Source organism: Capra hircus, chromosome 8, assembly GCF_001704415.2.
Source record: "Capra hircus breed San Clemente chromosome 8, ASM170441v1, whole genome shotgun sequence".
Classification (NCBI taxonomy): Eukaryota; Metazoa; Chordata; class Mammalia; order Artiodactyla; family Bovidae; genus Capra; species Capra hircus.
In genome coordinates, this window is record NC_030815.1 from 1,334,973 (window position 1) to 1,360,739 (window position 25,767).

Consider the following 25,767-nt stretch of genomic DNA (forward strand, 5'->3'; position numbering starts at 1 on the left):
TATAATGTCATTCAAGTACTTTTTGAAAAATAGATTTTCAACCTGCCTTTTCACCACGAAGCTTGGCTCTAATCTGTTGGCGTTCATTGAAATTCTGCAATCTTATTTGTCTTAGTCTTGCCAAATATACCTACAAAGAGAAAAGAAGGCAACATTTCAATTAAAAAAAAAGCTACCAATATTTTTATTGCTAAAATGTTTTTAATTTAAAGAAAAGTGTTAATGGGAATATAAGAAATAAAATTTTGAGATCTGGTTAATGGAAATGTAATATTAGCTTTCAAGTGTTTAATTTAGATCATTTATGAAAACAAATACATTACAGTGACAAATTTTTAATTTTATTGAAAGAAATTGAAATCAGAATACGAAAAAGCAGTTATGGAGCAAAATCATAACACAGTATGTCAGCCAAGATATATTAACAGGTCCCTACAGACCTACAAATCCTCTAATCACCGTGAAGAACGTAAACCATGCAGGAAAGGAAGGCAATCAACTCAAAGTGACGGTGCCAGGCAGCGAGCATGCGGGAGGCGTACCTCTTCCTCTTTGTTTCTCGGCTTCCCTCCTCGTGAAGAGCTGGGCCTGCCTCCATAGAGAGCTGCCAGGTTGTGCAGGATGCCCTGTGCGTCACGTAATGTACTAAGTTTAAAGAATGACTACAGCTACAGCAGCATCTTACCTAGGAACAGCCTGGGGCCACTATTTCTGCTGGCAAGTACTGATCACATCTAGGTGATTAGCTGATAAACTGAAAACAGACCCGGGCATTTTCCCTGATCAATTTAACCAAAGCATTCAGGGAACATAAAAAAGCAATTAAACCCCAAACTTAGTCAATATTAATAGAGACCAGCTACACTTTCATTAGCCACTTAAGTCAACAGAGTTTTAAAACTGCTTTGGAGGTCAGCTAAACTCCAAATCAAAATCTCTCTCTACAAACCCTCATCATGTCTACATGTTCACTTACATACTAAACACACACACGACAGAGAACGTGCGAGCTCTAGTTCCCTGCTCGCAGGCGCGCCGCATATCTAGACTGCAAGTGACCCGCCCAACCACACAGGGACTCGTGATCTCATGGTTTAACCTAAGGGTGCAATAAGCTCCTTGCCAAAGGGACTCGTAAGGACCCCACTCTCTTCCTGCAGCAGCAGTGGTGCTCCAAGAGCCTCCCAGCTTACTAATCAAAGCCCTCTTCCCTCTGCCCATCTCGCCTCTATCAGCTTGCTGAAAGTATACTTTTGGTATCTGTCACCTACATTTTTCTGCTTCCCATTTATGTTTTAATATGCTGCACTTTGGGTTCTGATCCCACTATGGCTCTGAAAAATTTCCAAGGCTACCAATGGCCTCCAAGTTCACAGTGCCAATGTACCCTTCTGAGAAAATCGTGCAATTACTATTTCCATTGGAAATTAGTTTTGATTGTATCTATTTATATCAGTATCTTTTTCTCTCATAAAAATCATATAAGTTCACCACAGGAAACATACAAAATAAAGACAAGACATTCATAATTCTACCATCTGAGAAACTTAAAGTTTAACAGTATTTTCCTCCAGATTTCCTTATGTGCCTAAGTAGGAATTCAAATATTTTGGTTTGAAATACTATAGCTAACAACAGAAAGAAGAAAAGGAGCGTACAGGGACGTCCCATGTACCCTTCATCCAGTCATCCGGTATGACTGCAGTGCACTATCCAAACTAGGAAGCTGGCCCTGCATGAACCACAGGATTTCACTGCTTACACATGCACATTTTTATATATGCAACAGACCATGTTATTACACACACAGCTTTGTTAGACCACCATCAAACCAAGATACTTAACTGTACCGTTACTATATCACTTCAGAGCTACATTTTCTACTCTATCCCTGCCTGTCAACTGCTGATCTAGTCTCCATCTCCACAGTTACATTTCAACAACTTCTGTATATATACACACAGTATGTATCCTTCTCCAGTTGACGGTTTTCACTTGGTTTTACTCCCCTGCAGTCCATTCAAGGCACTGGACACAAGACTCAAACTGGTTTGTTCTATCTGAGTGCTGAGTAGTAGACTATGGTATGGAAATGCTATGCTTTATTCACTCATTCACCCGCTGAAGGACCCTTGGATTTCACGTTTTTGACTATTAAGAGTAAAGTTGCTAACAACACTCATGTTAAGTTTCTTGGGCTTTCCTGGTGGCACAGTGGTAAAAGAATCTGCCTACCAATGCAGGAGAAGTAGGTTCAATCCCTGGGTTGGGAAGATCCCCTGGAGAAGGAAATGGCAACCCACTCAAGTATTCTTGCCTGGCAAATGCCATGGGACAGAAAAGCCTGGTGCACTATAGTCCAAAGGGTCGCAGAGAATCAGACATGACTTAGTGACTCAATGACAAAATGTTTCTCTGTGAAAATAAGTTTTCTCTGGGACGAGTAGAATTGCCTGCTCTTGGTATTACAGATCCATTTGCAGTTTTAAAAGGGACTGCCAAACAGTTCTGCAAAGAGGCTGTATCATTTAACATCCCTACCAGCAATATTTGATGACTCCCTTTTTCCACATCCTCACCAGCATTTGGTTTTATCACAACTGGATAGGCAGTGATACATTATTGTGGCTTTAATTAATTTGCATTTCCCAAATGGCTAATAATGCTGAACATCTTTGCCTGTGTTTATCTTCCATCTGCATATCCTCTTCAATGAAAGGTTTAGAGTGTCTTTTGCCCATAGGTAGGCAGATTCTTTACCACTGTGCCAACACATACAAAGTTTTATATAACTTTGTACAGTTAATGTTGAGTTTTTATATGTTCTAGATGCAAATCCTTTGTTAAACATGAGGTTACAAATATTTTCCTCCAATATATAACCTGTATTTTCTTCCTCTTAACAGGGTCTTTTGAAGAGCAAAAGTTTTAAATTCTGATGACATCAAATTTATCAAGTTTTTCTTTTATGGATTGTGCTTTTGGTGTCAAGTCTAAGAACTCTTTGTCTAGTCTTAGGTCTTAAATTTACTTCTTTTCCTGTAAGTTTCACAGTTTTCTCTTTTACATTAGAGTGCATGAACTGTTCTATTTTATACAGTGTGTGGCTGAAGGCAAGTTTCATACTTTTGTCTAACAACGAGACATTTCTTGACTGGATTGTGATATGTGACAAAAAGTGGGTTTTACATGACAACCAGCGATGAGCAGCTCAGTGGTTGGATCAAGAAGCAGCTCCAAAGCACTTCTCAAAGCCAAACTTGCACCAAGAAAAGGTCATGGTCACTGTTTGGTGGTCTGGTTCCTGTCTGATCCACTACGGCTTTCTGAATCCCAGTGAAACCATTACATCTGAGAAGTATGCTCAGCAAACTGATAAGATGCACCAAAAACTGCAATGTCTGAAGCTGACATTGGTGAACGGAATGAGCCCAATTCTTCCCCACACCAATGCACAACTGCACATTGCACAATCAAGGCTTCAAAAGTTGAATGAATTGGGCTACAAAGCTTTACCTCATCCGCCATATTCACCTCACTCCTTGCTAACCAACTACTGCTTTTTCAAGTGTCTCAACAACTTTTTGCAGGGAAAATGCTTCCATAATCAGCAAGAGGCAGAAAATGCTTTCCAAGAGTTTGTTGAATCCCAAAGCACAGATTTTTACCCTACAGAAATAAACAAAATTATTTCTTATTTGCAAAAATGTGTTGACTGTAATTGTTCCTACTTTGATTAATAATGATGTTTGAGCCTAGTCATAATGATTTAAAATTCACAGTCCATACCTGCAGTTACTTTTTCAACCTAATTTATAAATTTCAAAATACGCTTGTCTAAATCTATTTTAAAATGTTTCTGAGACTTTACTAAGAATTGCAAATTTAAGAAGACTTGCCATTTTTTATTACACATTGAGTCTTCCAATTAATGACCACAGCATGTGTCTCTAAATATTTAACAATTTCATCAAGATATTATCATTTTCATTGCACAAATCTTACATGCTTATTATACTTTTTTTCCCAACTTCTTTTGGGGCAACTGTAAATGCTATATTGCTGTTTTTTAAATATCAGTTTCCATTTCTTCATTGTCAGTGTACAGAAATCAGTTGAGTTTTGTGAAACGATCTTATATCATGTAACTATAATGAGTTCATGTTTTTGTTCTAGGAGTGCTTTGGTATACAGCCCTTGAGATATTCTATGCAGATACTCATGTTAACTGGAAACAGTAATAGTTTCATTCCTTCTTTTCAAATCTGTATGCCTTTACCCTCTTTTTCATTCCTTACTGCACTAACCAAAACTGCCAGCAGTATGATGATTAAAAGCGGTGAGAGTTAACTTCCTTGTCTTTCTCCAGACTGTAGTGGGAGAGCATTCAGTCCTCTGCCTGTAAGTATTAAGTTAGGTGTGAGTTTGTTTATAGATGCGTATTATGAGGTTGAGGACAATTCCACTGATTTTACTGTTACTGACAGTTTATATTATGTATGTTGATCTCTGTCAAAAGATTTTCTGCATCAATTGGTAAGCTCACATGATTTTTCTTTAGCCTGTTGAGAGGGTGGATCACATTGACTTTCTATCAACAAAACAGACTTGGGTTTCCAGACTAAATCCCACTTGGTTGTGGTTGGATTCAATTTACTAAAATTCAGGTTCTGGCCTACTTTTGTGGGCTTTACTTCAATAAAAGCCTGGTATTCTGAACTCTTGTAACGTTACTCTGGTCTGCTTCATTATTCTGGTGCTGATGCAGCTCCTGCTCAGGCCCTCCTGGTGTTATTCTGTGAAGACAAGCTGCTTCCCAGGTCACCTGCTGAAGATATCCTGATGGGAGGCAGGGGGAGTTGCCACTGGGTTTGGTCTCCTTTAGGCAGAGCATGGGGACACAGAGCTTTGTGTAAACTGCTATGGATAGGTGGATCATTTGCTCATATACTAACTGTTAAGTGGACTGGGATAGTCCAGGGCTTTGCTGCCACAGGTGGGTCAAACTGTCCTCCAAGTCACCTGCTCATGCTCTAGTTGTGGCATGGGGCTGGGACAGCCTGGGGCTTCACTGCTGCCTACAGTTTAACCCACCCACCAGGACCCCCTGGGGCAGACAGTGGGATTCCTTTTTCCCAGTATGTTGGCGAGTGAGAGGATTTTCTTTTTTGTTGTGGTTCAGTCACTCAGTCGTGTCCAACTTTTTGTGACCCCATGGACTAAGCACGCCAGGCTTTCCTGTCCTTCAAAATCTCCTGGAGTTTGCTCAAACTCATCGCCATTGAGTTGGTGGTGCCATTCAACCATCTTGTTCTCTGGCGTCCCCTTCTCCTTCTGCCTTCAATACTTCCCAGCATCAGGGTCTTCTCCAATGAGTCAGCTCTTTGCATCAGGTGGCCAAAGGACTGGAGCTTCAGCATCAGCCTTTCCAGTGAATATTCAGGGTTGATTTTCTTTAGGATGGACTGGTTGGATCTCCCTGCAGTCCAAGGGACTCTCAAGAGTCTTCTCCAACACCACAGTTTGAAAGCATCAATTCTTTGGCACTCAGCCTTGTTTTCTTGTTTAGTTTTGTTTTTTATCTGTGTCTATGGTGGATCTCGCCTGGTGGGCTGCAGTCCATGGGGTTGCTAAGAGTCGAACACGACTGAGCGACTTCACTTTCACTTTTCACTTTCATGCATTGGAGAAGGAAATGGCAACCCACTCCAGTGTTCTTGCCTGGAGAATCCCAGGGATGGGGGAGCCTGGTAGGCTGCCGTCTATGGGGTCGCACAGAGTTGGACATGACTGAAGAGACTTAGTAGTAGTAGTATGGTGGATCTGGGACTTCCTTGGTGGCTCAGATGGTAAAGCGTCTGCCTACAATGCAGGAGACCCAGGTTCAATCCCTGGGTCAGGAAGATTTCTTGGAGAAGGAAATTGCAACCCACTCCAGTATTCTTGTCTGGAAAATTCCATGGACGGAGGAGCCTGGTAGGCTATAGTAAATGGGGTTGCAAAGAGTCGGACATGACTGAGCGACTTCACTTTCACTTTCAGGGTCGATCTGGACTGCAGGCATGTCCAACACTCATTTCATGAAATATAGAAGAGGTGATTTCCAGAGTGTTACTGTATTTAGAGGGAAGAGCAGAAAAAAGTGGGTCCTAGAAGAGTGGAGAAGTTATTTTTCAGTAGTGAGGATACTACAATATACTCCACGGTAAGTCTAGTACTGCTACTGCTAAGTCGCTTCAGTCATGTCCGACTCTGTGCGACCCCACAGACAGCAGCCCTCCAGGCTTCCCCGTCCCTGGGATTCTCCAGGCAAGAACACTGGAGTGGGTTGCCATTTCCTTCTCCAGTTTTATATCATATGTGATTATATATATGTACTTTAATATATGAGTTTATAAAATTTAAAAATCTCTAGAACCACAAATATATTTAAGTTATGCCTTTAAATTTGTATTTACTCATCAAATATATAAACGTTAAATATGTACATAAATTTTTTAAAAATATATTTAAAAAATAGACGAATACAGTTGACCTTTAACCACTGTGGATATGAACTGAGGGTGGGTCCACTGATACAAAGATGTTTTTCAATAGTAAACACACTACAGTCCCACACAACCTGCAGTTGTTGAGTTCATGCATGGATGCTGAACTGCAGACCTGATTTGGAGGAATCATGGATACAGAGCATAGGTTTAAGTTACCTGCAGGTTTTCAGCTGCAAGGAGAGTCAGTGCCCTCATCCCCACATTGCTCAAGGTTCAACTGTGCACTAAGGTTCCAGAATTACCATAAGACTATGTTTTAGTCTTTACAGCAATCCCAGAGACAAACTCTGGAACAGAGGTTGTCAAACTACAGCTTACAGGTCAAATCCAGCTTGCCACCTATGTTTTTATGTTTTATACACTAAGAATGGTTTTGCACATTTTTAAATGGTCAAAAAAACAAAAGTATTTCATGACCATATGAAAATGATATGAAATCCAAATTTCAGTCCCTAAGTAAAATTATACTGGAGCTCAGCCAGGCTCATTCATTCACATAGTATCTGTGGTTACTATTATGTGACAATGTAGAGCTGGTAGTTATGATAAGAGATATTATGGTTTGAAAAGACTAAGATATTTATAGAAAAATACCTGCCAATCCCTAGAGTATGGAACAATACACAGACTGAACTTAGTGTTCTCCCTCCTGGGTCTATTATTTTGATAAATTATACATATATTAAATATATTCTTTTCTGTGTACCAAAAATTGTATTTGAGCAGGACAATGAAGGATTTTTTTTTAAGAGCTGAAAAAAATATCTTCTCAAAATAAACAACTTAGAGATGAAGAATTAATTTGCTGTTAGGATAGTCCACAACAAGAATGAGCAAACTACAATCCTCAGGTCGCATCCAGTCAGCTGCCTGAAGGTTTCACCAGCACAGCTCCGCCCATTCGCTCAAGTTTTCTCTGCCACACAGAGCTGAGCAGTTACTCAGGACAGCATATGGGCTGCAAAGCCTAGAACACTTACCATCTGCCCTTTTACAGGAAATGTTTGCTGTCCCTGCACTACAAAATCATCGAGTTCACAAGTTTTACCTAAAGTAAAGCAAACACTAACATGGTATTTAAAAAGGAACAAACAGCAAAGCAAAATATGTGGAAGAATGATCTTAAAAGTCAGACACACTGGGTTTGCCCACTGCCTCCAGACATAAGTGATCTTGGGCAAACTGCTCATGACTCTGAGTCAGTTTCAAAACCTGTGACCTGGGAATCAAAATCCCCACCACAGAAAATTCCTGTCAGGATTAGATTCTAAGTAACTTTAGTTAATTTTTATGAATACAAGACAAACCACTTGGCTTGAGGTCCTACTTGTTAAGGGTTGCCTTAACTTGCATTTTTTCTATTAAAATTACGTGAAAAGGGAAAATTTTGATTTCGCATACAAACACATGGAATTACTCTGGTTACTTTAAATCACAATTCAACCTAAAAATTATTTATGTTCCAAATGCTTGTTCACAGGGCAGAAATTTTGATTTCATTTTGCCACAGAAACAATGTCGTAATTCATTATGATTATTCCAATATAAAGCAGTTAACAAAATGTACTGATCAAATAATTTAACTACAGCAGTTTTACAACTTCAGAGGGTTAATCTTTAAGACTTAAAACTTAACTGTTTAGGTTTGATTGATTTTAGTATGAGAAAACACATATTAGGTTTCAGATGTGTATCTGTCACAACCTCTTTACAACTGCTTCTGTTTCTCAGCAAAATGGGCATTTTACACCTGGCTATAAGTGTAAATGTATATACATTTTCAAACTGTACAAACAAGTCATGAACATTAATTTCTTAATGGAAAGATATTTATGTGCTTCCTTAAATCAGTGGTATTAACATATTTTTCTTGAAGAGTAAATAACCATCACTGTACTGTTCTGTAGGTATAGCCGTTATGTACAAGTCTCAGCAGTTAGAATGCTGAATGCTGTCAGAGCCCCAAAATAAGCAGTGATGACCACTATGAATGTAGTCCCCAAATAATGTTTCTCCTCATTCATCACATCGAGGTCTCTGTTGATCAGTCTCTCCTTGACTGTTCAACGTTGTAAACATCTGACAATATCAGCCAGTCAGTCAGTCAGTTCAGTCACTCAGTCACCATCAGTAGTGATTTTGGAGCTCAGGAAAATAAAGTCTGTCATTGTTTCCATTTTTTTGCCCATCTATTTGCCATGAAGTGATGGGACCACATGCCATTATCTTAGTTTTCTGAATGTTGAGTTTTAAGCCAACTTTTTCACTCTCCTCTTTCACTTTCCTCAAGAGGCTCTTTAGTTCTTCTTCGCTTTCTGCCGTAAAGGTGGTGTCATCTGCATTATCTGAGGTTATTGATATTTCTCCTGGCAATCTTGGTCCAGCTTGTGCTTCATCCAGCCCAGCATTTCTCATGATGTACTCTGCATAGAAGTTAAATAAGCAGGGTGACAATATACAGCCTTGATGTACTTCTTTTCCTATTTGGAACCAGTCTGTTCTTCCATGTCCAGTTCTAACTGTTGCTTCCTGACCTGCATATAGGTTTCTCAAGAGGCAGGTCAGGTGGTCTGGTATTCCCATCTCTTTCAGAATTTTCCACAGTCTACTGTGATCCACACAGTCAAAGGCTTTGGAATAGTCAATAAAACAGACATAGATGTTTTTCTGGAACTCTCTTGCTTTTTCGATGCTCTAACAGGTCAGTTCAGTTGTTGCTCAGTTGTGTCTGACTCTTTGCGACACCATGAACCACAGCACACCAGGCCTCCCTGTCCATCACCATTCCCTGAGTCCACCCAAATCCATGTCCATTGAGTCAATGATGCCATCCAACCATCTTATCCTCTGTCATCCCCTTCTCCTCCTGCCCTCAATCTTTCCCAGCATCAGGGTCTTTTCCAATGGGTCAGATCTTTGCATCAGGTAGCCAAAGTATTGGAGTTTCAGCCTTAGCATCAGTCCTTCCAATGAACATCTAGAACTGATCTCCTGTAGGATGGACTGGTTGGATCTCCTTGCAGTCCAAAGGACTCTCAAGAGTCTTCTCCAACACCACAGTTCAAAAGCATCAATTCTCTGGTGCTCAGCTTTCTTTATAGTCCAACTTTCACATCCATACATGACCACTGGAAAAATCATAGCCTTGACTAGATGGACCTTTGTTGGCAAAGTAACATCTCTGCTTTTTAGTATGCTGTCTAGGTTGGTCATAACTTTCCTTAAAAGGAGTAAGCATCTTTTAATTTCAAGGCTGTAATCGCCATCTGCAGTGATTTTGGAGCCCAGAAAAATAAAGTCAGCCACTGTTTTCACTGTTTCCCCATCTATCTGCCACGAAGTGATGCGACTGGATGCCATATCTTAGTTTTCTAAATGTTGAGCTTTAAGCCAACTTTTTCACTCCCTTCTTTCACTTTCATCAAGAGGCTCTTTAGTTCTTCACTTTCTGTCATAAGGGTGGTGTCATCTGCATATCTGAGGTTACTGATATTTCTCCCGGCAATCTTGATTCCAGCTTGTGTTACTGGTATTTCTCCCGGCAATCTTGATTCCAGCTTGTGCTTCCTCTAGCCCAGCGTTTCTCATGATGTACTCTGCATAGAAGTTAAATAAGCAGGGTGACAATATACAGTCTTGACGTACTCCTTTTCCTATTTGGAACCAGTCTGTTGTTCCATGTCCAGTTCTAACCGTTGCTTCCTGACCTGTATACCAGTTTCTCAAGAGGCAGGTCAGGTGGTCTGATATTCCCATCTCTTTCAGAATTTTTCACTGTTTATTGCGATCCACACAGTCAAAGGCTTTGGCATAGTCAATAAAGCAAAAATAGATGTTTTTCTGGAACTCTCTTCCTTTTTCCACGATCCATCGGATGTTGGCAATTTGATCTCTGGTTCCTCTGCCTTTTCTAAAACCAGCTTGAACATCTGGAAGTTCATGGTTCACATACTGCTGAAGCCTGGCTTGGAGAATTTTAAGCATTACTTTACTAACATGTGAGATGAGTGCAACTGTGTGGTAGTTTGAGCATTCTTTGGCATTGCCTTTCTTTGGAATTGGAATGAAAACTGACCTTTTCCAGTCCTGTGGCCACTGCTGAGTTTTCCAGATTTGTTGGCATATTGAATGCAGCACTTTCACAGCATCATCTTTTAGGATTTGAAACAGGTCAACTGGAATTCCATCACCTCCACTAGCTTTGTTCATAGTGATGCTTCCTAAGGCCCACTTGACTTCACATTCCAGAATGTCTGGCTCTAGGTGAGTGATCACACCATCGGGATTATCTGGGTCATGAAGATATTTTTCATATAGCTCTTCTATGTATTCGTGCCACCTCTTCTTAATATCTTCTGCTTCTGTTAGGTCCATACCATTTCTGTCCTTTACTGTGGCCATCTTTTCATGAAATGTTCCCTTGGTATCACTAATCTTCTTGAAGAGCTCTCTAGTCTTTCCCATTCATATCTGACAATATAATGCACGTCTAATACAAACTGACCGACAAAGGAAATTATAAAACTTGCCAAAGATGAAAGGATTTCATGAAAATAATGATAAAGACACTGGAAAATAGTTCAAATTACATGAAAAACCATCTACAAATACTCAATGGTTGAATAAGTTATGTGAATTTTTAAAAACTGTAAGGAATTATGATATTGGTCATTCAAAATATTACTGGAATTAAAAAATTCAGAAATGATCTTTGGAGAACTGCTAAAATCTCAACCTTTTTTTGTAAAAAAACTGCCTTCTTTCATAATACAGTTATAAAAGTAAACCATACAGAAATTTTGAAGTGAAGGGTATACCATTTTTCATCAATCCTAAGATGAAAAATTTTCACATTTTAACATCTCTGAAATGGGGTGCATCTTATAATCAATGGCATATCATGATCTGTTATAAACTGTGGGCTAGGCAGCAGTTATAACATAGGTGTAAACCTATGAACCTTATTAGTTTTCTTCTTTCTTACTGTTATAACTGGGCAACCTTAGTTCCTCAGTTTCAAGTAAAAAATTCAGTTAGTGGCTTGTCCAAGAGGAAACAGGAGCCTAGCAGTTACTGAAGACCTTCCACTGATTCCCTCTGATGACAGCACAAAAGCACCAGCACCAAAACTTGCTGACTCTTGAAAGAAAATGCCAGAAACAAAATTTGGGTCCTCTTAAGAAATGTTGAAATCTCAGTGCACATGGTGGTACATATTTGGGAAAATGTGAACAGCAATGACCCTAATTTTAAAAAGGAATGACTGGAAAAACAAATTATGAATGTAAAGTAGATTTAGGAATGAACACCTTTACCAATTTATTTTATTCATTTTCCTTTTTACGAATGCTCAAGTATAATATAATTTTTAAAAAATCCAAGAATTATTTCAACAAGTATAAAACAAAAAGTTTAAGTGATAAAAACCACTGTACCAAGTTAAATCAGCAACTTTTTCTCCTTTAATCATGTATAACACTATGCCTTATAGTTGTAACTTGGATCTGATAAAAAACATATTACTCATTATAAAATTCTATCTGAAAAATTATAATCCTTCTCAAGTTACTTTCAGAATATAGACTTGCAAATATATACAAAATTCTGATAAATATAAGACAAAATAATTTTTTAAATTGCATTTTTCAAGGTAAAATCCCAAATGAGCTTTTTTTCCTCTCTTTACTACAAAATGTGGGGATTTACATTAAGCAGCTCTTTCCAGCATCAAGACTGCTGGGCTAAGGAGGGTTTCTTGCATGAGATGCAGGGTTGACTGACTGCGCCTCATGTGAGAGTCGGGTCCCAGGTTCCTGACTGTTTTCAGAGCAGCTTGCAAAGGTCTCCCTGAGATGTCTGCCACATGCCTCTCCTCAAGACTCCCTAGCTCATTTCATCAGAGCTGATGAACTTGCAGAGAGACCAGGTTTCCCTGTTTCAGCCCGTGCAACATAAATGTGCAGCACAGACCTGCAGCACAGGATCCACAGTTTTCTCACAGCAATAATGGAGTGTCTACTCTAGGAAGATACACAAAGGTCACAGAATCAGAGAACCTTAGGTAAACTAAGATGCTCCACAAAGTCACAGTAACTCTTTCTACAGTTAACCACCACCCCTTCCTAAGCAGGAAACCAACAGAGTGGCAATAAAAGCATGTTTACTCTTGCCCTGGAATCTCCACCACACCTCCGCCACAGCCCACAAATCAACAAGGCAACAGAAAGGAACCATGAGCTCTCTCCACGAAGATAAGCGAGATGGAATCTCAGGCAAAAACTAGAAACAGTGCCACCAGGGAACTGCAAAGTCTGGTAATGCTGAAGTGTAAGGGATGAAGAAGGGAACAGGAGAATCAAGAATAAGAAAGACAAAGGATAGAGGCCTCGTGGGAAGCTCCCCAGGTGTAAGTTACCCTATAAACACTAGACAACCACTGAGTAACTCTAAGCAGATGAGCATTGTGTTCAATTTTGCTTTGTTAAAGGCCACTAAATTATACTAATTTGTTACACAGAAAAACAAAAACAAAAGCCTAATACAAGGAACAAAAAGATTATATTTTGATTAAAAAAAGTCAATTCACCAAAAAACCCCAATAATTCTAAATGTGCACATGTTTTGAAAAAAAAAAATAGAAAGGAAAACCTCACAGAACTGAAAGGAGAAACAGATTAATCTACAATTACATTTGAAGACTTCAACTCTCTTACCTTAGTATCAAACATTATATTGGCATAATGTCAGCACTGATGAAGAAGTACTGGAAAGCAATGTCTAACTGAAACACATAGCACTCCACCCAACAACAGCAGAGTACATATTTTTTTCAAGTGTATGTGGAACACTCATGAAAATAGATCATATCCTAGGTCAAAGTATGAATCCTAACAAATGTAAAATGACTGAAGTTCGACAAAGTATGTCCTCTGATCATAAAATACAACTCGGAAACAGTTACAGGCAAAGGCAGGAAAACGTCCAAACACACAGAAACTAAACAACTCATTTCTACGTTATTCACAGGCCAAAGAGAAATTTCAAGGGAAATCAGAATGAATTCTGATCTGAATGAAAATGAAAACAGAACACAGCAAAATTTGTGGGTGAAATTAATGCAGTGCTTAGAGGGAAATTTATAGCATCTACTACCAATATTAGAAAAGAGGAAATGTCTCATCCTCAGCTTTAAGCTATAACCTTGAAAAATTAGAAAAGAGCAAAATAAACAGAAACCAAGCAGAAGGAAGATAACACTGCGAATATACCTCATGCTACTGAATTGCGTATTTTTAAATGATTAAGACAGAAAATTGTATATTTTGGGTATTTTACCATAATAAAAACATTTTCTTTTTTTTAGGTGGAAACATTCATCCTTCATGGATCATACAGCTAAAGATTAAAAGTAGAACTATAAAAAAGTTTTTTTAAAGTGGGAGCAAATCTTTATGACTGTTAGATAGGCAGAAAGTTTTTAGACACAATAGCAAAAGCATGATCCATAAACCAGAAATCTGAAAACACTTTATCAAAGTTAATACTTTTTGTTCTGTGAAAAATACTGTTAAAAGAATGATAAGGCAAACTACCACTTAGGAGAAAATACTAGCAAGTTACTTACCAAATAAAAGACTTATCCAGAATATAAAGAATACTCAAAGCTAAACAAATAACAATCAATCAATATCAACAAATTATTCAGACAGTTCTCTACACAGGATATAAGGATCACAAATAAGAACATGAAAAGGAATTCAACATCATTAACATTTTGAGAAATGCACATTAAACCACAATGAGATACCCCTATACATAATTAGATGGCCAAAATAAAAACATAGTGACAATGTCCAATGCTGATGAGGATGCAAAGCAACTGGAACTCTTTACTCTTGTAAAGAGTAAACTCTTGTTTACTCCTGGTAGGAAGGTAAAATGGTACAAGTACTCCAGCAAATGATTTGACTTTTTTGAAAACCTAAGTTAAATATACACGTACCATATGATTCAGTAAACCCACTCCTAGGTATTTACCCAATAAAAACTTAACACTTGTCTAAAAACTTGTAAATGAATGTTACAAGCATCAAAAACTAGAAACAAACCAAATGTCCCTCAATGAGTGAATGAATAAACAAACCACAGCACATCCATACAATGGAAATCACTCAAAAATAAAAGAAAAAGTTACTGATAACTGCAACAGCTTGGATGAAAATGATTAAGGTGAGTGAAAGAAGTCAACCAGTAAGGTTTATATATCATTATGTATACCATACGTATCTTTTTGCTTTTTCATACTTTCCAAACAAGGGAAACGGTGACAGACTTTATTTTCCAGGACTCCAAAAACACTGCAGATGGTGATTACAGCCATGAAATTAAAAGATGCTTGGCTCCTTGGAAGAAAATTTATGACCAACCTAGACAGCATATTAAAAAGCTGAGACATTACTTTGCCAACAAAGGTCTGTCTAGTCAAAGCTATGGTTTTTCCAGTAGTCACGTATGGATGTGAGAGCTGGACTATAAAGACAGCTGAGCACCGAAGAGTTGATGCTTTTTAACTGTGGTGTTGGAGAAGACTGTTGAGAGTCCCTTGGACTGCAAGGAGATCCAACCAGTCCATCCTAAAGGAAATCAGTCCTGATTATTCATTGGAAGGACTGATGCTAAAGCTGATAACTCCAATACTTTGGCCACCTGGTGTGAAGAACTAACTCAATGGAAAAGACCTTGCTGCTGGGAAAGACTGAAGGCAGGAGGAGAAGGGGATGACAGAGGATGAGATGGTTGGATGGCATCACTGACTTGATGGCCATGGGTTTGAGCAAGCTGCAGCAGTTGGTGATGGACAGGGAAGCCTGGCTGCAGTCCGTAGGGTTGCAAAGTTGGACACAACTGAGTGACTGAACTGAGCTGAACTGATACCACACACATATACCACATAAGATATTCTTGAAAAGACAACACTGTAGTCATGGAGAACAGACAGTAGCTGCCAGGCTGTTGATGGTGACTATGCTGAGAGACACCAAAAGAGTTTTGGGATGATGGAACTCTTTTATATCCTGACTATGGTGGTGGGTATGTGAATTTATACTTGTGCTAAAATTCATAGAACTGGAGAAGAAAAATAAAGTTGAAGTTATTGTGAAAGTGAAAGTTGCTCAGTCTTATCCAACTCTTTGCGACCCCACGGACTATACAGTCCATGGAATTCTCCAGGCCAGAATATTGGAGTGGGTAGCCTTTCCCTTCTCCAGGGCATCTTCCCAATCCAGGGATTGAACCCAGGTCTCCCACATTGCAGACAGATTCTTTACCAGCTGAGTCACAAGGCAAACTCATTATTGTATTATAATTTAAATAATAAAAGGAAAGTTATTGTATTATAAAAAAGTTGTAAGAAAGTGGTATAAGAAAATTATTATATTATACATTAAATAATAAAAGGAAGTTTAAAAAATAAGGTGCCAATCAAACACCCAGGAAGTGATGTCCAGAAGGCAGCTAGACAGGACAGAAGTTAGAAGAGCAGTCTGAGTAACTGAGACAGACTGTGAAGTCACTGGTCCCTTGTAGAATGAGATCACCGCAGGGTATTATTTATATTGAGAAAACAACCAAGGACAGAACACCCCAGAAAATATCAGCCTTTAAAAAGTGAGCGGAAAAGAACACTGTAGGAAAAGATATTACAAAATTTATAAAAAAAAACAACAGAGAAAGAAAAACAAGGTGAATTTGGTATCAGAGAAGGTAGTGAAGAAATTTAGAAGCAGTAACTCATGAGACCAAATGTCACAGAAAGGTCAAGTAAGATAAAGACTGAAAATACTATATTATATCTGAGAAGACGGACAGTGATAACTTCTATATCAACAGGATTCTGAATATCGGGTGAGCAACAATGAAGAGTAGTGCTTCATTCCTTTGAGGGGCCGGCTATGAAGAGCAGGATGGAGCAGGAATGTGAGAAACGTGACTGTATTTATACGCTATGGGAGGGTACCAGGGAAGAAAGAAATGATCAGGAGAGAGAGGAAACAAGTGATGGAGTAAGGAGGACCCTCAAGTAAACAGACAGTATGGCACAGAAAAATAAAGCCATGAAAGCATGGGTTCTACAGTCAGACTGTGCCATTTAAACACGTAATCTACCATTCAGTTGCTGTAAAACCCAAACTGCCATGTTAGCTTCTCTACTTCTCCTCAGTGAGATGTAAGACGGGAACACTACAGAACCCACCTCAGGGCGCTGTTGTGAGAAGTGAGTTAATACAGGTACAGAACTCAAAACTATGCCTGACATATAGTAGTTTAGTGCAGTTCAGCTCAGTCACTCAGTCGTGTCCTACTCTTTGCGACCCCATGGACTGCAGCACGCCAGGCCTCCCTGTCCATCAGTAACTCCCAGAGTTTACTCAAACTCATGTCCATTGAGATGGTGATGCCATCCAACCATCTCATCCTCTATTGTCCCCTTCTCCTCCCTCCTTTAGTCTTTCCCAGCATCAGGGTCTTTTCCAGTGAGTCAGTTCTTTACATCAGGTGGCCAAAGTATTGGAGTTTCAGCTTCAGCATCAGTCCTTCCAATGAATATTCAGGACTGAGTTCCTTTAGGATGGACTGGTTGGATCTCCTTGAAGTCCAAGGGACTCTCAAGAGTCTTCTCCAATACCACAGTTCAATAGCATCAATTCTTCGCTGCTCAGCTTTCTTTATAATCCAACTCTCACATCCATACATGACCACTGGAAAAACCATAGCACTGACTAGACAGACCTTTGTTGGCAAAGTAATGTCTCTGCTTTTTAATATGCTGTCTAGCTTGGTTATAACTTTTCTTCCAAGGAGCAAGGGTCTTTTAATTTCATGGCTGCAATCACCATCTGCAGTGATTTTGGAGCCCCCCAAAATAAAATCTTTCTCCGTTTCCACTGTTTCCTCATCTATTTGCCATGAAGTGATGGGACCAGATGCCATTATCTTAGTTTTCTGAATGTTGAGTTTTGAGCCAACTTTTTCACTCTCCTCTTTTACTTTCATCAAGAGGCTCTTTAGTTCTTCTTCGCTTTCTGCCATAAGGGTGGTGTCATCTGTATTATCTGAGGTTATTGATATTTCTCCCAGCAATCTTGATTCCAGCTTGTGCTTCATCCAGCCCAGCATTTCTCATGATGTACTCTGCACGTAAGTTAAATAAGCAGAGTGACAAAATACAGCCTTGATGTATTCCTTCCCCGGTTTGGAACCAGTCTGTTGTTCCATGTCCAGTTCTAATTGTTGCTTCCTGACCTGCATGACTTCTCAAGAGGCAGGTCAGGTGGTCTGATATTCCCATCTCTTTCAGAATTTTCCACAGTTTGTGATGATCCACACAGTCAAAGGCTTTGGCATAGTCAACAAAGCAGAAGTAGATGTTTTTCTAGAACTCTCTTCCTTTTTCTATGATCCATCAGATGTAGGCAATTTGATCTCTGGTTCCTCTGCCTTTTCTAAAACCAGCTTGAATATCTGGAAGTTCACAGTTCATGTACTGTTGAAACCTGGCTTGGAGAATTTTCAACATTACTTTACTAGCACGTCAGATGAGTGCAACTGTGTGGTAGTTTGAGCATTCTTCTGGAGAAGGAAATGGCAACCCACTCCAGTATTCTTGCCTTGAAAATACCATGGGCTGAGGAGCCTGGTACATGGCTATAGACCATGGGGTCACAAAGAGTCGGACATGACTGAGTGACTTCACATTCACGTTTGAGCGTTCTTTGGCATAGTACGCACCCAGTAAACTGACCAATGTCAACTGTTAGTAGCATTATAATCATCAAGTAGGATGGAATGGGAAGATTACTCTTGAACAGAAGAAATTATATCCTCCTCTCAGACTGGAGAAAATAAGGAAATACTGGGTACAATTGTAGATAAATTTGTAAGTATGGAGAGATAGCTCTGACAGCTCAGTTGGTAAAGAATCCGCCTGCAACACAGGAGGCCCTGGTTCGATTCCTGGGTTGGGAAGATCTGCTAGAGAAGCGATAGGCTACCCACTCCAGTATTCTTGGATTTCCCTTGTGGCTCATCTGGTAAAGAATCCACCTGCAATGTGGGAGACCTGGGTTCAATCCCTGGGTTGGGAAGATACCCTGGAGAAGGGAAAAGCTACCCACTCCAGTATTCTGGCCTAGATAATTCCATGGGTTGTATAGTTCATGGGGTTGCAAAGAGTCAGACACAACTGAGTGACTTTCACTTTGCTTTTAAGTATGGAGGCAGAAAAATCTGATGAAATGTGGGGTTCATAAGCCAACTTTCTATGTAATGATTATCTTCACAGAGAAGGAAGAAGGATGAAATCATTAAGCAAATGGACAAGGGGAGAGGCTGCTGACCATGGAGATTTAACGAAGCGCTGAAAAGGACCACACTTCTGCTGAAACCAGAGGCCATAAACCCATCTAACACTAGCCATCACAGCTGTCACTTTCTCCAGCAGTGTTCAGAAACCTGAGTGTAGTTAGAAACTACTAACTTAGTTACACACAATCAAGAGGGATATGTCAACTCAGAAAGAAGGGCTCCCAGGAGCATGGGCTAGTCAGTTCAGTGACTCCCAAGAGCTTTCAAACCATCTCTTTTAGAAACCACACAAATGTCTATCAACTGAGGATTGAATAAATAATTTGAGGTATATTCACATGATGGAATATGACTTAGGAATAAAAAAGAACTAAGGACACACACAACCCCCAACCCTATATACTGTAAGATATTTCTATATGAAATTCTAGAAGAAACAAAAGCAGCAGACTGACTGCAACGAGGCAGGAGGGAACTTCCTCCTGTTTAGCTGAGATGTGTGTGTAGTTGCTAAGTCGCGTCTGACTCTTTGCAACCCCCTGGACTGCAGTCTGCCAGGTTACTCTGTCCATGGGATTCTCCAGGCCAAAATACTGGAGCAGGATAACATTTCCTTCTCCAGGGGAACTTCCCAACCCAGGGAATGAACTCAGGTCTCCTGCATTGTAAGTGGATTCTTTACCATCTGAGCCACCAGGGAAGCCTGGTTTTATTGAGATACAATTGCCATATAACATCATCAGTTTAAGGTGCACAAAATAATTTAATATACACATACACTGAGAAAGGATCACTATGGTAAGTTTAGTTGTCATCCATCATATCACATTCAATTTTTTTTTTCCTGATGGTAAGAGGAGGAAGCTTTTAAGAAATGATGGAACAGCACTATCCCATAACTGTGGCAGGGATTATATGACTACATACTCTTGCCAGCACTCATCCAGACACGTACCTAACACTGGTGAATATCACTGTATTTAAACTTGATGTTAATAAACCAATTTTTTACAGAGCTCTGTCTGGACTCCTGGGTAGTGCTCTCCCTCAAGTATGTTGCTAAAGTCAGCTCCTCCGCTTCACCTCATCTGCTGTCCCTGACACACTCTCTAAAGTCAAAGGCAAAGGTACCATGGAGGGCAGGACTTGGAGAAGGCTCCCAACGTTTTCTGACATTCACCCACTCCCCAGGATTGCCAGCCCTGCACAGATGATCCCCAGGGCTGGGAATATGATGGGGTGTATCCCCAGGACTGAGTCACATTAAATGGGATGAGTGGCATTAAAACAGTGGGTTGACCATTAAATGCTGAGCTTCCCTGGCTGGTTGAAGAAGCAGGAGGCGGGGAACTGATGCACATGGAGTTCTTTGCTGCCGAGATGAAGGTGCTGCGTGGCAAACAACTGAGCACGGTCTCAGTCAGTCTCTCCGATAGCGGAGGCCTGATTACCACAGCAGAGGGAGGGACGGCCGCTGGCACCACGAAGGCACAGCCGCTGGCACTGCTACCCGGGCTTCAGGAGACGAGGGGCAGAGGACGGTCACAATGTGCCAGAGTCCTGGCCTGGACAAACAGTGGGTCATAAATCTCTGTTGCTCTTAGGCTCCTTGGTTTACGACAACTTGTCACAAAGCATAGAAAAGGAGAGATCAATTTTAAACAGGCCCTCTATCTCATCATAAAAACATTTCAATTTAGAACTTAAAATCTGTGAGGCCTTTTCTCCCCACTCAGCGCTTGCTTCTAGTTCTCTGGCTCGGTCTCCAGTGTACATATTCTTGTCTAACTCGAGACTCTGAACTACTCCAGAAACAAACTATGTCTGGTTAAGCTTTAATTAAGTAGTCTTCAATCAGTTAATTAACCTACTGTCCCCAAGATGTTTAACACACTGCCTTTGTTATTTAATTAGTGAATAAAACAAGTAATATACAATGTACACACCCAAATATACCAAAAAGTAAAAATTCTTCACTTTTCTAAAGTTTTATGTATGTATATATATTGTCACCTAGGGAACGAAGAAATTCTAAATAGCTTAAAAAAATGAATCTTGAAACGTCATATAAAAATCACTTATCTCTAAAGCAAAATTTTTTAAAAGATTTAGTTGAATGCATTTATTTATTAATTGGTCATGTAGCATGTGGGGTCTTAGCTGCCAGACCAGGGACTGAGCCTGCGTCCCCTGCAGTGATAGCATTAAGTCTCAACCACTGGACCGCCAGGGAAGTCCCTAAAGCACATTTTTAAAAAATAACACAACAAAATGAAAATAATAATTTCTGACTGTAAGATGGAAGAATGACACCATGGCCTCTCTTCCTGCAAAATTAGAGATTAGAGAAGTTGCTGTGTTAAGTAAATGCATATCAGCACTCAAAAAGAAGCAAAACTCTGGGCAGTCCCAAGAATGGAAGGAACCCAGAGGTGAGGCAAGTACACAAATGGGTTTATGATGACAAGTGACACGAGCACAGCATGTGGGGCGAGGCCTCAGCGTGGGGGCGCGAAGGGGCCAGTAGCGACACGCTTCCAGAAGAGCTCGCCTGGCCCCAGCAGCTCCCTGAAGACACTAATGACAAGAGAGTTGGAGGGAAAGGCCAGGCCAGTGCTCCAGGTGAGTGGTGACACCAGGAAGGAAAGCCCAGAAAATAAGCTGCCAGGGATTTGCTTGGCAGAACAGCCATGTGTCCCACCTGGCGTCTACTCTGGCAGGAAACTGGGCAGAGGACTGGGCAGAGGAGCATGCACTATCTTGCCAGGGGCCTACCCAAACAGAGGCAGTGAAGAGTGAGACAGAGAGCCCCATACGTGACTACACCAGCAAGAACACCAGCCGTGCAAGGAACACCAATACCAGGAAACAGGACACAGACTTAGACACTGAAGACACCGACACTGCCGAGAGAGCACCAAGAACAAGACCCTACGATACCTAGACTGCAAGAGAAATGAGCACACGATCAGGGAGCTTTCAAGGAAAACTAAGTAGCTTCATGGACGTGAAAATACAAGTTGCTAAAGTTAAGAGAATCTCATTGGATAGGCTGAAGAGCAGAGCAGGCAAAATCAAAGAATGTGTTATGAGCTGAAATTTGGGCTAGGAATCCTTCCAAAACAGTAAGAAGGGAGGAAGGGATTAAAAAAAGAGAAGAACAGAAAAAAAGACATTTGAGGCAGAGGTTCCAATCTATTCATTTAATAGGTGCTTTGTCACGGAGAAAAAGGAGAAGCAGCAATACCTGAAGAAATGGTAACTGAGAATGTCCCAGAACTGAAGGTGAGTGTTCAGACTAAGAGCATCTGATTAGCATCAAGGCGGGTCAATTAAAAAACCAAACTGATAAATACTCAAGTGATTATTTCAGAATATGAAAGGTAGAAACAAATAGTCCAACATGCTTTCAGAGATGAAAATCCCTTACAGAGGAGCACGGAGAACATCGTCACCATGCTCACGAGTCACAGTGAGATGATGATAAGGCAGCAGCTTTAATGTGGTCCTGGGAGAGCCTGCAACCTGAATTCTTCATCCAGCAAACCACCACCCAAGACTTCACCTGCAGTCGGTAACACAGACCAGATGTGCCCTCCCACCTTCAACAAGGAAAGACTGGACAAAGTGTACGAAACAATGATCTTCAAACACGGGCAAACAGGCAGCACAAGACAGTGGTCCTTGTGAGAGGAGGACAAGTGCGGTAAGCTCAGTCCCTGCCCACTTCCGGGCTGCAGCACAGGGAGACGGGGTCTCTGAGCCAAGGAAAGGGCCGTCAGAGTGCGGGAGGCGGAGGAGCACTAACATTGCAGGAAGAGAGTGCTGGAAGCTGCAGAGGTTTCCTCTGAGTCACAATTAGCCTGACCTCACCAAATCCTGGGTCAGGAAGAGACCCTGGAGAAAGAATAGGCTACCCACTGCAGTGTTCCTGGGCTTCCCTGGTGGCTCAGATGGTAAAGAATTGGCCTGCAACGCAGGAGACCTGGGTTCGGAAGATCCCTGGGGGAGGGCATGGCAACCCACTCCAGTATTCTTGTCTGGAGAATCCCCATGGACAGGGGAGCCTGGCGGGCTACAGTCCATGGGGTAGCAAAGAGTCGGACACAAATGAGTGACTGAGCAAAACACCAATTCCTCAGGCTCACTGAGGGCTGGGAACACACCATGCTTCCAACAGCCAGACTGGAAAGGCCTTCAAGTCAACAGAGCATTGGAGGACACCAACACAGTATCACAGCACAAGGGCACTGCCTCAGTGGTGCAGCCAAGTGAGTCCTAGATCAATGGCTGTGCTCCACCTGCCCAGCAAAGCTTAGAGGCAAGCCCTGAAAGACTCAAACTATCTTTAACTAACAACATTGCACCCAGAGTAAAGTCTCCACACAGTTAAATACAAAAAATCCAAGATAAAATATGCAGTGCCTGGCATCCAACCACAAATTACCAGGTGGGTAAAGAAGCAGGAAAAGATGACCAAAATGAGGAGAAAAATAGCCAAAAGACTCAGAAATGACAAAGAGGGCAGAATTAGTAGACAACGTGATTAAGAAAGCTATAATAATTATATTCTACATATCCAAGAAAGGAGAGAAAAGTATAAGTATTATAAAGATAGACATGGAAAGTATAAAAATGACCCAAATAAACTTTAAGAGAAAAAAAAGTATCTTAAAAATACATGTCTGGATGGGATTAAAAGGAGAGCAGACTGCAGAAAGCAAACAAAAAGCCTAGTGAACTTGAAGATTTAGCAACAGAAGCTACCTAAAATGAAACATTGGAAAAGGACCAAAAAGAGATGAACAGAGCATCAGTGAGCTGACATATAGGTGCTGAACACCCAGAGGAAAAAAAAAGAGGAGAACAAAAAAAAAATTTTTTGAAGAAATAATGGCTGAATTTTTCCAAATCTAATAAATATTATAAACCTACAAATCCATGAAGCTCAATGAACCCCCAACAAAATAAACATGAAGAAAAGTATACCAAGCTATATCATAATCAATTCACTTTCAGTGATAAAGAGGAAATGTTAAAAGCCATTAGAGGAAAAGACACATCAAACACTGAGGAAAACGTAAGAACGCCAGCAGACTTCTGGTCAGAACAGGACTGCCAGGATGCAAGTGGAGAAACATTTCAAAGAACGGACAGAGAAAGAACTCTCAACGTATAATACTATTTTCAGAAAAAAATATTTTTCAAAAAAGAAGGCAAAATGTTTTTTCAGACATATAAACGCTAAGCAAATTCACCAGTAGACCACTACTATAAATTAACAGTTAAGTGTGAAGACAAAATAAGTACATTTCCAACAAATCTTGGACAATTTCTCTCTGAAACGTTCCGAGAGTCGTCTCCATCATGAGGACAATAAACTCAGGGGAGGACAGTAGATGTAAGGAACAGTTCTGAGGTAAGAAATGTGTACATCTTGCTAAGTCTAATAATTGTTTGAAAATATTTCTAATTAATATCTGTAACTAAAATTCCAGATGCTGTTAACATGGGAGAAATGGGGCAAGGGAAAATAAAGCAGCTTCTCTTCTGTCTACAGAAAGGATACAAATACAGATTAATTCCAGATACTAGTAAAACAAGCTGATGGGTGTTAAAAATATAAAGGGTAATCATTAAAAAATTTACTATTTTTCAATAATATTATTTCAAAGAAAAAAATCTTAAATTGGAATAATTATATTAACTCATAATGATGTTACTTATGAACTAATAGCACATGTAAGTATAAAAAAACATTTAACTATACAATTGACCTATTTCCTACATAAGCGTGCTCCTTCACGGGGTGCTGAGCTGACAGAAACAATCACCATTTGTTCTGTGGACAAAAGGTGAAAAGGCATTGTGTACCTCTGCATGTCAAAACCAACATCTACTAAAATGATCATTAAAAACTGTTCGTATTTTCTTGAATACATGACTTATTCAGTTACCTGACTGAATAATTAGAGGCTTTAAAATACATTTGGTCCTAATTTGCTTTTGAGTAAATGCATAGTTACATGTATATTTATCCAAATGTTTATTTCTCATTTTTCTTCTACAATTCTTTGCCAAAGTATTTAAAACAAAAGCATCTAGGGCCAAAAAAAGCAATGCAAGAACTTATTTAACCTAAATATCTGGGTTGCTATACCTACTATGACTCTTTTAAAAGGAAGAATGCAACTATGAACTTTCAGTTAACTAAGGCAACAACAGAACTTCATACTTGGCATAAAAGAAATTGTACAAAGAGAGGTTTAATACTCTGCAAATGTTCAGATGTAGTGTTTGTAAAGGATGGTGATTCCTGTCATTTACACCTACCTTGTTTCAGTCCTTCACTCTGAATACTATATTCAAAAATCTCAAAAACAAAATCCTACCATATGCCCCTCGGCCCGAGCTTTGTTCTGCTTTGCTTCCCGTCTTCGCTGTAGAAACTCTTCTACTTGTTTTGCTCTTTCCATAGCTGGATGCCCCTTCTGCCTGAGGAATTTGGACAAACAGCAAAACTAAAAATTCTGAACATCAAATATTACAAAAAGTGTAAAATTACATGGAAATATTTTCTTTAGAAATATCTGCAAAATATGAAGGCTGATATGAAGTCAAGTCTTCCTATTTAATGAATCAATAGATACACACATATCAGAATCAACTACCTAAACCAGTCACTATTATTTTTAAAAGGGGAAAAATCTACCCTACTATACCAAATCTTAAAAAGTCTTCTTTTGTGTTTATTTAATCTATGCTACTTGTAGACACATAAAATTATTTCAGAGCATACTTACAGAAGACTCTCCATAGTTTCCAAGTAGTTAAGCTTATTTCAGAACTC

The 25,767-nt window shown here is 39.9% G+C and overlaps 1 protein-coding gene and 1 non-coding gene across 10 annotated transcripts in view; one reads left to right on the forward strand and one right to left on the reverse strand.

The window, feature by feature from the left end:
* Nucleotides 1–25,767, reverse strand: part of NEK1 (NIMA related kinase 1) — a 147,662-nt gene that overhangs the window by 42,313 nt on the left and 79,582 nt on the right. For 8 of the 9 annotated variants that reach the window (XM_018051797.1, XM_018051799.1, XM_018051801.1 and 5 more), the window contains 3 exons: nt 25,310–25,412; nt 543–626; nt 47–130 (listed from right to left, as the gene is read on the reverse strand). In XM_018051797.1, coding sequence (XP_017907286.1) covers nt 47–130; nt 543–626; nt 25,310–25,412 — 271 coding nt within the window. The remainder of the gene's footprint in view (nt 1–46; nt 131–542; nt 627–25,309; nt 25,413–25,767) is intronic. The other variant, XM_018051800.1, reaches the window with a different exon arrangement.
* Nucleotides 5,832–5,903, forward strand: TRNAC-ACA. Its single transcript has one exon. It is a non-coding gene; the product is annotated as a tRNA-Cys (tRNA).